The following is a 12608-nucleotide window of genomic DNA, read 5'->3' as shown; positions in this document are numbered from 1 at the left end:
AAATCTGACAAACAGAAAGACAGCCTGCTTATTAAAGATAATGTACTGAAAAAGATACACAGTAACATTGAGTACATCCTTATACGTCCTCCAAACAGAAAAAGCAAAACTTTGGAGACTGACACTTTAAACACTGTTGCTTTCCATCCTGATATTCCTTGAGTTTTATAGTAATCTCAGCAGTATGTCATTCTGTTTGCAAACGTTACTTCCAGCTTGTGCTTTGCTAAACAACTTTACTAATTCATCAGAAGGAAATTTCCAAGTTAATTTATTAAATTGAAAAGCACTGAACTCTGCTGCATCTGTCGTCGAGCAGAATGGAACAAAACAGATCAAATTGGTGATAAAGAACCACATTATCTTAATTACCACAACATGCCCTTACTCGGCAGAGGAAAGGATCCTGTGTAAGATCGATTTAGAACTTCTTTCCCTAATAGTGTTAGGAAACTGATAATCTTCAAGTCTCATACATTAGTGCAATTCTTAACAGTTTCAAGAGTATAATCATCATCTCCTCTTACTGCAAACCATACAGTTAAAAATGGAATCTTCTGCTGTATTACAAAGAGAATAAGCTGCATCCGCTGGTGGTTATGATTCCTATTGAAGTTGTAATGCTTTAGTTAAAAAAAAAAAAAAAAAAAAATCAAATACTTGCCAACTGATGCTTTGCTTCAATTTTCATATTTACCACAGAGGGGTAACCGTGAAAACTGAACTTCTTTACTGTTAATATGGTAATTCTGACTTACGAAAGTGACATGCACTGTAGGTCAGAGGGTTTAACACATGCAAATACCCCCATGCTGACATTATGGTGTATGTTTCTTAGACAAAAGTAAGTTCTTTGGTAATAATTTACTTCCTTTCAAATCATTCGTCTGCCTTCAACATTGTTCCAAACCTGTGTATGTTCGCTCAAATAAATCAACCTATCCATGAAGAGTGTACTGTCTGTCTGTGAGAAAGGAGAGGCCTCCGAGTGAAGGTCCCAGCCCCTTCCACAAGCACAGCCTGTTACTGCTCTGCTACAGAGCCACAGCAGCCACCAAACCACGCTGTGTGAAAGCCCTGTGGAAGGAGGGAGCCCCTTGGACGGGACCCCATCCGACTGATCCTGCTCCCTCCCGCATGGACACGCTCGTATGCACATCTCCTGCTCCTCTGGAGCAGTCTGGAGGACCACACAACCCAAACCAATAATGTCATTGGGAAGTATGAGGTGTACGTAACCCAAAGCCTAACACAATTTAAATGCAGTTGGTAAATAAAATTGCTTCTTTTGGGCACAGCAGAAGAAAAGTGTTGGAAATGAAGCTGTCAGTCAGTGCAGAGGAGCTGTAGGAGATGGAAAGAAAAAGGCAGAAAGATACAGATGAGTAGGGGAGGAAGAAATAATAATCCAAAATGAGATCTGTGCACAGTTTCCTGTGCTGGAAAAGACAAGAAGCTACTGAGCAAAGACTGAGCGAAGACGAGCCACATTCCCTTATGCGATCTCACCGCTGGAAACTGGTGACAGAACTGCTGTTGATGGAGGAAATAATGCACACCCAAACAGGTACACTACACCACATCATTTTACTCTATGCAGAAAAATTCAGAAAAATTCAGAAACGGAGGTATCTTTGTTTGCTGCTTTATACTGCAATTAACCCCCAGCAGCTGTCAAATATCCTTTTTTGTGCACAAGCCAGATGTGAGCTCCATGTGAGCTCTGTCATTCAAGACGCCAACATTTTTTGCACTGTATTTTTCAGAAGACATGATGCAAATACTTAATGTACAACCACTACCTTTCCTGACTGCTGTTATGGGGCGTTTTCTTTGGCTGAAGAAGATCACAAATACCATCTTGTTACAACAACGCACACGGAAAGAGTTTCTCAGCCACAGTAGATGAAGTAATATAATGAAGCCACCAAGAAAAAAAAATCTAAATCATTAAATTATAAATTAACAAGGCGACCCGAGGAGTTAATATTTAGAAGAGCTCACTGATGCCTTATGGAAGCATCACCACCAATTATTCAAGTGATCATTTACATATGGAGTTAGGAAAGATCACAAACAACAGAAAAATAAATCTCACATGCATAAATGCAGATTGTAGCTGTACGGATAGATACCATATGAATATTCAATGCAATAATTAAAGTGCTAATGAAAGAGCAACAGACAATCTAATTTTCATTTTTAAGTAACCAGGTGCAGAAATGTAAATCTGCACATTTTTTTTCTTTAACATCATAATTTGGGAGTGAAAGGTGAATTGTCCAGAGTATAGAAAGCATCACTGAAGCTAAAGGTCAGGACAACTGACTAAGGAACTGAAAACAGCATTAAGAAATGAAATTCAATGAGCAAACCCAGTATGTTCAAAGGACAGAGAAAGTTCTTAAATACAAACAAGTAAAAAAAAAAATAGAGATAAAAGGAAACAAACATTGAGAAAATAAACAATGACATTGTTACTTCAGCATAGAATAGTTTCATTTTCATTGTGTGCTCAGCTTTCATTTTGCACCTATGAAAGTACTGTCAGACATCCATAAAAGAATCACAAATTGTTTCTAACATTGTAGACACACAAAGGAATTAATTCATTAATGCAAAAGGATTATTCAAGATCAGTTCCACGCTTATATAATTTCTCATCATTTGTTTCAAAAAGGAACTTCTGCCACATTTCTTGTTATTCAGGACAGCAGAATTGCTGGAGGTGCAGCGAGAGCTGAAGAGCAAGCAATTAACACTAAAAGGAAAAACCACAGCAGAACCTCTAGCCAAAATCTCAGCCCTCCAAGTCTTCCTCTGACAGCAGAGAATGCAGATGGTGGCAGACGGAAATCTCTTCCGCACAGGCTTCAGCTAACAAGCACACAGAACACCGGCAATGCAGCAATTTGAAATATCAACAGAGGTTAAGAGGTAAACCCACTCCAGACTGTAGTTAGAGGCAGCCAGGGGAGAGAGATCCCCCTCCAACCTCTTAATTCTGCTCGTTAATATTAAGAACAAAAATTCTGGGAATTTGGATTACATCCATCACTGACACAGAACTGCAGATCACTGTACCGTGCCTCAGACATCAAGCAAGGCTAATAAATTCTTAAAGAGCTTTTAGAGGGACGCGAGTAGCAAGTCTTCTAGAACAAGTGATCTAGATTGAAAGAGCCACAACGCAGATGTGACTGTCAAAACCCACAGTTTTGCCCTCCTGTTTCCATACCCAATTACAAGCCTATTTTGTTAGCAAAAAGGAAGTAATGTTGTTCGATAGTGCAGATATGGAGTATTTTTGAAACACTGGCTATTTCAAAATTACCCTCAGTCATGAAATGCTGCGCTGTATTGTACCATTTTCTTTTGAAAGTATCTCTAACATAGGCACTGTGAATCACCATATTCATGTATGCGCTCACTAACTTCACAGCGTATGGAGCATTTTATTCATTTTAGCTCTTGTACAGATACTTAAATGAACAGATAGCTAATTTCAAAGATGCACATTTTATTATTTTCAGCCCATTCTCCCTCTGCCTCCACCTCCTGCTGTACGGCTTGAGGGCCCCACAGTTAATCCAGAGATCTGCCACCATTTTACTTGATAAATTTGATCATGGGCTGTATTGTCAACAAGGAAAACCATTATCGATAGCTTGCAGTTAACCAGTGAGGGTATCAGGAACCAACTTGTTAAGCAAAAAAGACACAGTAGCCCAAAAGATCTTTATCCTAGAAATGAAATATTTCAAAAGCTTCTCAAATTGGCAGGCTCTTGGGGTGGAGGGGAAGAAGTTTCTAATAACCACTCGCCTTGGGTGACAAGTTCATTTTCATGCAATATTTTAAGAAATCAGGATTTCCTGCACAGCTGTTACAGTGCCCTTAGAGACACCGTTTTCAGGCACTCTGTGCAGTCATCTCTCTGCTCCCTCTTAATTCTAATCAATAGCCACAGGCAGATTATGTAGCTGGGACTTTACCAACAGGACTAGGAGCCTATAACTGCACTCATAAGCCAAGCGATATTTTCTCTGTTGTCAGTATCCCAAATAAGTACAAAATAGTTAAGAATCCGGCACCTTCCTCTTTAAAAATCTACAGATGATTATAAAATATCTCTACAGTTTGCTAGTCAAACTAAAACAACATAATCTTATAAAGCACTGGGCTATTTTTAGACCTAAATACTGACCAGATCCCTGGCTATTCCTGTTACCTGTCAGAGGCCACGATCTCCACGGCACTGATAATGCTTTACAGTTGACTAACTTAGGCAACTTATCCTCTTGTGAGATGTACTAAAATACTGGATAAAAGCCAAGTCTTCCAAAATATTATGAGCTACAAATGAAAGAGAAGGCCACCAGACTGAAATTTTAAGTCCTACTCCTTTTAGAAAAGCAACAGACTTAAGACTCACAGTCTACTAACCTCGCCATCTGCTTATACGCTTCTTCCGCCACCGCAAAGATATGGGGATCCATATCCCCCATATTTTGGCCACTGTATGCATTGATGATATCTTCGCCATAGATAGGCAGTTGTTCATAAGGATTTATGGCCACTAAAACGATACCTACAAAGGAAATGAAACAAAAGAAAAGAGTTTACTTCCACCTTACTTTAGGAAACACATCAGGGACAACTTTTACCTTTTCTCTCTGTCTGCCTTTTCTAAAGTTATCATGTGTGGAACAAAGAGACTCGGAGCGCGTCAACTTGAAACACATCCTGCTCAGTGCAGTAAAACAATGAATGTATCTTCTACTTCCCTGTGATTTACTCTGAATTACAAATGATAATGTGAGTTGTGAATTACAACTACTACATGGCCTCGCTGACTGTCAGTTTGGATATATGAAGTGTCTTAACCCTTCAGCCATTACTGTGCTCAGAAATAACACCTTCAGCTTTTGTAACAAGCAACAAAGTAGAGCCATGGTGTAACCTGGGTTCCAGTGCATCTCTACCAGTCAGGCAGGACAACCTCCTCCTCAAAGGGATCAAAAAAATATATGTAGACATATTTCATAGGACTTGTACACAGTGGTACAAAATCACATCAGGAAATTAAGTAATTACAACTCTAGAAGGCATCATAAACCCCTCATCTTACCCCATCGTACTTACACTTCCAACTTCCTAGTTCTTCCATTCCAATTAAACACATATCTGCCTTTCTTTCATACCACTTATTACTACAGCATTTCTAAACTCTTGCCATTCTTTTAGTCTCCCCACACAGGAAGACTTAAATTTCACTCTGTTCATCCTTCCTGCATACAAAGTGAGATCTCAAATGCTTTTGGTATGATTTTCTGTTTCATGAGAAATGAGGCTTGCTCTGCCCACAGAGATGATTTCACAAAGATTACCTATAACCTTCTCTCCTGTGGCATTTACAATGGGTAGGGGACACTTATTTGTTTTGTGCAGGACTGAAAACACCGATCACTACCACGTGAGACCCAGCTGTGCCAGGCAAACCGTGCTCTCTTGACATGGCAATTCCTCCTCACTTTGACAATGTGATATGGGGAGGAGGGGAAATAACTGTGACCATGTTTTAAAAATAGAACTTCTTCTGACAAAGATATTTTGGTGCCTAGAAGTGACAATCCAGGTGCAGATGGCTGCAGAGTGACTATAGCAAGCATGCTACACCCACTCCTTGGACAAACCATCCCTGAAGAAACTCCACCAGAAGCATTTCCATAGCACTCAACTCGCTTCTAAATTTCCTCAGAAATTCAAAGGCACACACACAGACTTCCTCAGCGCAGATCCCAGTGTTCTGCTCTGTGCAGATTACAGTGTTGTGATGTCTATCTAAGAAATTTTCCATGGAAAAGCTGGGAGAAGGGAAGTGAAGGCTTCCACAGTCCGGCACTGCTGCTGGGAGCATCATCCCATATTTAAACACTGTCACACATTTCTAGATGAAGCACAAACTAGAGCTAAAAAAAATAAACAACAACAGAGTATCTTTCACACAGAGAAGTGAGAGACCTTGATCTACTTCCTCAACTATACAGCAAGTTTTATGGTCTAGACACGCCTATGGAAGTAGAACCAGTGTTTTTCCATCAGCCATTACTTCAGCAAAATGACTCACGGGCTTAAGTAAAAACCCTCTATAAAATGTATGCCAAGTTGTAACGCTGTAGTGATGAGCCAAAAAAGAGGAGGGGGAATAGGGAGGGGAAGGGATCTCGGTACTAGCAGACTCAAGGAACATTTTTGGTGCTGTTTTTTTTAACATTTGCCCTTTGTAACTGAGAAAAAGTAATAAAAAGCTAAGTAAGGCCACGACGTCGAGCTAAGTCTTCCAGGCTTGCAAGTCTAATCAAAGAGACAGTAAAAAAAAACAAGACTGCAGACAATTCTCTCCTGCTTTTGGCTGTGTTAGCAAAAATGAACTCTTGAATTCAAAACAAGCAGCCTCATGACAAGTCTCCAGCACATTAAATCACTTAACTTCAGTAGTGAACTGTAAAATTAAGAAGGAACTACCATCTGGAAATATCCAAAACCAAGTGAGTTAGGAATTGCATGCCTTCTGTGGAACTTCTAAATCAGTCTGTCTCATGGGACTACAATCCAGATTAATTTATATATAACTTCTCTTTATCCCCACTAAATTATATTGCTATTTTAAGAAATATTGTTGCCTTTCCCAAGTCAGATCTATGTGTGGTTTTGTTCCTACATTACACTAAATTGAACTCTGGCTACTCTTTTTGCCATTTTTCTTATCAACAGTCAAAATAAGTGTGTCTAATTCTTTTATCTTGAATGTATTTACAATCTGTGCACAAAATGGATATTAACATAAATAATTTATTAATTCAAATTAAAGTTTGCTCTTCTGCATAGCAGGCAGTACTGTATACCTTTGAACTACCCAGCAGTATTCACTGAAATTTCACCACAACCGAAGCAGTTTTTCCATGTAAGCATTTAAATTGTCCTTCGTAACTTTCAACGTCCTTCATTAATTTTTCATTTCATGTTCCCAACTGTAAAGCAAAGTTATAAATCACCTCTGAATTGCTGGTGAAAGGCTGACTTGGAATTAAGAAATCAGAGGGGTTTCTGTTTAAAAGTTTGGACTACTTTAAAGTGAAATTTTAAAGAACTGAATATTCATTTAACACGTTACACTAAGACAGCACAGTTACATTCATTTCTAGGGCTGGGACATCATTCTACCCACCCACCCCAGTTCTAGTTCTGCTGGTTGAGATTAACATTACCATAATTCTCTTGGTGGATTAAAATGTTTTTAATCTCCTTTGGGCTAAATCAGCTGGGTTAGCTCAAACCACCTTCACAAGGTATTTAAACTAACCTGGCTAACGGGTGAGTCAGATTAAAGAGGCAAATACAGTCCGTTCTGCAGGCAGGGCTCTACAGCACTGATCTTCACACAGGGAAAGTAACTTGTACTCAAGACAGGAACTAACAGAACCGTTTGAAAGGCGAATGGTTGCAGCGCAGCCACACGGAGATCGGGTTTCTAAAGGCCAACACATCAACTTTATTTTCCTTATAACAGAACGTTCATAAGCCTACAACCCTAGCTAATAAATTCACAGCACACTGCATTCCTCAAGTCACTAGGTAGCCTCAAACCTCCTTCACCCACACTTTGACCACCAGGAACCCCCACACGTTTCTAATAAGCCCCCACACAGCTCCCAGAAGCATCACGTGTGTTTTGTTTGGGAGCAAAACAGCCAACCAAGCTCCACTATCCCAGGACCTTTGGCAGACCCATCCATGAAAAGCTAAAGGCCTTCCAGTCCTAGAAGAAACTATGAAACCAGCCAAAGCCACAACTAAAGCTGCACTAGGGAAAACATTTCGCACTAGGCAAAAGAAAACTACCAGACAGCACATTCCTCTTGAAAGCCTCTTAAATACTAAACACAGAGCATGCTTGCACGCAGCCGAAACACAAACCAGGCAGGCTGTCTCCTGGGAGGAGCATGGTGGTATCAGCAGGCACAGGACCATGAAACTCAGACTAACAAGCTCGGGCCATGAGACTCCAGTTGCACAAAAGCCCTTTCACAAAGCATTCTCCCATCAAGAGCTTTGCCCTGGGGTCACTAGGCAAACAGAGAGAATGTCTACACTGTGGGAACTGAGGTGGTTTCCCAGCCAGAACATGCAGCCCCAGCAGCGGCTATCCAGGGAGGCTGCTGTATCTCCATCACTGGAGAGACACAAACACTCACATACTTCAGCTGGTCCGAGCCCTGAGCAACTTCATCTAGTCAGACCTGCTCGAAGTTGGGAGCTCCACGGAAGACTTCCAGAGGTGTCTTCAAATCTAAATTATTCTGTCCCTCTAGTTGTGCTCTGACTGCATGATGGGATGAGACGTGGGTATGAATCATCTCCCACTCCTATGAGGATGAAAGCCAGCTGGAAGCAGAGGGTGGCAACATCTGATTCAGTCTCCTGCGGTCTGGACACTGCTGAGAGCAGAACTGGGAGCACATGCACTCTGCTGAGCATCCACAGATTAGGAATAGCTGGAGCGAGCAAACTGTGGCAGGATATTAATGCCTACAGTCAGTCCATCGTAACATGTTTAACGCGCTGGGTTGCCTTAGCTCTCCATACCCATCACCATGGGTGGGGCTGAAACAGTGACCAAACGAGAGAAAATCCAAGCCTTGGCATTCCATAGGCAGACCAGGACAGAACAAATTCCTGCTGCAGATACCTGCAGCCATAACCGATACCTGTCAAGGGCCAGATTGCAACATGACCTCTCTACTCTGTAGTTTGCAAAACCACATTGAATACAATGAAATTATAAACAGCAAGTCTAATGATATAGCTTAACATCAAGAAAGCTCAGTATACTCTGGCTGACAATATCAAGAACTGGGACTGCCCTACAGACGTCTGATTAGAGACAAAGTTAAATCATACATTAAAAAAGAAATCACAGGGCGTGTTTTCTGCCGGCATAAACTGGACTACAATGAATATGCTGATGATGATTTGACTACATGTACTAGAAATATGTGTTCTCACCTTAATTAGACACATTTGGGAAAGAAATTTATAGTGCCTAGTTTCTAGCAACACATCATCATATTATGTTTTGTTTTACTCAGATTAAAACGTAAAAAATCCACTAATGACTTAAACTTCCGTTATGCACAAGCACAGTGTCCAAAAACAGATAAACTAGGGAAATATTTGAAAAATTTACACAGCTTAAGTACACTGAAATGTCATATTAGCAGTTAGCAAAGTTGACTAAGCACTGAGATTTAAAGAAACACATACACATAGAGAAAAAAGCCCAGAAGTATGAAATCTAAATTTTAAGCCTAAATTATCTCACAATGTTTTTTTTAAAATAGAACTACTCAGCTGCAATTCTGCACATATAATGAAGTGATCATTAAAGTAATTTCCCCCCATTCTGGCCATTTGACAATATCAGAGGTGACTACAACTTCAGGTAACCTCTACTGTGAGTTAAATTATATTTTTAAAAACAATAGTGTTCCTAATTGTGATCAGACAAGCATTGGCTCATGCACTGTTACAAATTCACTCCTATCGCTGCACTGATTGGAAAATACAAAAAAGAAAATAAACTGCTATCTTCCAAACAGTGATGGAGGTGCTCAACACAAAGGCAGGCAATTATAGCTGGGGGATAAATCCACCAAAGAGAAAGGTGAGCTGCCAGTATCTGCACTGGCTGAAGCCCTCCTCCAGCTCGTGCCCATCTAAGCGAGCCTGAGGGGAACACCAACCAGCCAGGAATCGCACTGATAAGCTAAAATTGCTGAAGACACGTTTGATAAGCAGAGTCTGTTGGGAAGCTAAAAGAACACACTTTGGAGTCAATTTTCTTTGAACCTTAATACTTTCAAGGCTATTTGATGTCCTTAACAACCACAAACAGACTTCTGTAAGAACAGCCCAATGTGCCCTATCATTAAAATGACTTTAACTTAAAGGCAGACATATCAATAATCAACTTTCCTATTCCTGTCTAGGGCATTCTCTGTAAAGATTATGGTATGAAACAACAGTACTTGCCACAATAGGTATAGATTAGTTTAGAGTCTATAAATCGAACTTTCAGGTTGTGTAAAACAGCTGGTTCATGGAGATAACTGAGCGCTGTGAGGTCATTTTCACCAACAAGTATGTCAGGGTTTCGCAAGGGTGGGAGTTCCTTCGTCTTCGGATCTAGGCAAAATTCTATGTCCTGAAAATCAAATGGAAACATACGCTGAAAGAGTTGGTGTTTAGGTTTCCTCATTCAGTCCTTCCAACCATTCTTTCCAGCAAAACACATCCAAGTTACAAAAACACAATGCAAGATTTAAATTATCTGGTGATTTGAGTTAGCAGCTGTTTCTCCAAAAATGGCTTTTAAAATTTCTCAAAAGGGTTTTCTATATGTATAACAGGCAACCATAAAGAGATGCTATCTTTTTAGACTATTACTTAAGCAAACCCCTTGCTTTTGCTGCCACATTTTATTACATTAAAAAAAAGAAGTTATATCATAAATGCAATCAGGTTTTCCATACTATTTTCCTCTGGAGTAGAACAGACAGCAGAAGCAGATTCCCATCAGTTCCATCATACCCAGCTTCATACACAGCAAAATGACACGAGAATGTTGGCAGAATTCCATGAAGCACACAAACTGAAAAAAACGCTACTTACAATTTTTACAGACGCAAATTAATTTCCAATATAGACGTTTTAATAGCATCTTTCTCTAGATCTAAAATCACTTTATTTACCTGCTTTTGCCTTGTCCCTATGTGATGTGACTAAATTGGTAAACATTCTCATTCTATTACATGCAATGTGCAGCATAACCACACAGCCTGGAATATGTGGGGGGGAAATTAATCTTGTCAGATTAAAAAGGCTGTACTCAGCTTGCTACACAAGAAATGTGAGTGAGTCAAAGACTGCCATTCATTCCAGTAAGGTATTTTATTTAGAAGCTGTTCTATATACATCTAAAATTATTTCTACTTCATTGCTATGTAGGCCTGTACATCAAACTAGGATGTAACCTGCTCACTGGTAAGAAAAGAAGAAATTAAAAACAAATATCTGACTAATTGCAGTAGATCCTTGTTTGACATTAGAAGATCTGGGGAATCACCATCATTACATATTTAAATTAAATATTCATTTAAATGGCATGAAAAAAAACCTCTACTAGAAGGATGTGAGCTTTCCATAGATTCTTCTTCATTTCTCTACACCGTATTTAGCGTCAGTTTTGTAATGCCCTTAATCCTTGCCTCCTTTTATCTTTATTAATCTTCTATTGATCGCTCTCAATTTAAAAGTCACAGTTCTTTCTCTGCAACACTGTCCTCTCAGTAACACTGTTTTCACTTTAACACCAAACCCGTGTTATAGGTATAACAGCATAAGTAGAAGAAGATGATGCAACTGAACATAACAGGCCATTGGATAAAAGCAGCAACCTTATTATTTTATTTATTTTAAAAAATCAGGTAAAATCTATTTTTGTAACTAAACGGTATAATTTTCACACCAAAAAATACTGATAGTGGACAAGAGCAATTGCACATACATAAATAAGAATATATTTTGACAGTACAGCTCCCTGCGTTGAATACTTCAGTCTCCAGTTAAGAACAACAACTGGCTTATGAGCAATATGCAGACCTACCTTGCCCTCCTCAAGTCGAAGCTGGAGGACTTTATCTCCAGGTTTATAATCTTTGAGAAGTTCTGCTGACTTCCACACCTCTTCTGGATCAGGGATCCAAACCCTGGCATACTGCAATATAATAACAACAGCAAGAAATCAGTGACTTCTTGTTGCAATACAGTTAAATCATCAATACACAATGACACCAAACCCCTTTTTGTCTTTTTTAAATTCATGTTTAACAGTGAAACCCTTAAGCAAGAGACAAGTTAAATAGCACATCTGAGATGAATAAGTCATTCTATTGATAAAAGGCTACATGAGCTTAGTTTTATTGTCTATACAGAAAGAAAAAGGTGTTTCCCATGAAAAATAATGTACCAAGATACACATTTAATGCTGAAAATCTAAAAAGATAAAAATCTGTATTTTCAGAGAGACCAAAAACTCAGCTATCAAAAACATTACTTAAAATAAATCTTCTGAGTAGGTTCTAAATGCATTTGTAGCATAACATATAGATTTTTTTTTTTTGCCCTTCTTTCCCCTAAAAGAACACTTTGGCAAAGCTACCTGATCTCAAGTATTAAAAGCTCTTTCCTTCAGAGTTGCAAACAGGACAAGTTTTAAATTAATTATCTCTGGAATGCCAAAAGAAAAAACCTGAAAAGAGTCAGGAGAAAAGGCCTGCAAATAATAGAAAAAAAAACCCAATCAAACGAACAACAAATCAGCATTCCAGTTAATGACCCGCACATTATTCATAAAAGTAACTCAGAACAAATACATGAGTTTTTTTCAAAACCAGAAAGAATATTCATTTTTTTAAATGAACAACAATGTAATGGTTACCTCATACTGAAGAATCAATTAAAGGTATACGGAAACCATTTGGTTA

At 39.1% G+C, this 12608-nt stretch overlaps 1 protein-coding gene across 1 annotated transcript in view; it reads right to left on the bottom strand.

Moving 5' to 3' along the window:
- The window catches only part of MYO5A (myosin VA), a 109625-nt gene that overhangs the window by 75223 nt on the left and 21794 nt on the right, over window positions 1-12608 (bottom strand). The window contains exons 2-4 of the mRNA XM_054077382.1: window positions 11729-11839; window positions 10096-10267; window positions 4447-4591 (exon numbers count right to left, since the gene is read on the bottom strand). Of these exons, the coding sequence (XP_053933357.1) occupies window positions 4447-4591; window positions 10096-10267; window positions 11729-11839 (428 nt within the window). The remainder of the gene's footprint in view (window positions 1-4446; window positions 4592-10095; window positions 10268-11728; window positions 11840-12608) is intronic.

Source organism: Cuculus canorus, chromosome 12 (assembly GCF_017976375.1).
Source record: "Cuculus canorus isolate bCucCan1 chromosome 12, bCucCan1.pri, whole genome shotgun sequence".
Taxonomy (NCBI): Eukaryota; Metazoa; Chordata; class Aves; order Cuculiformes; family Cuculidae; genus Cuculus; species Cuculus canorus.
Note: the sequence above shows the minus strand (reverse complement) of the source record. Positions and strands in the feature narration are given on the sequence as shown.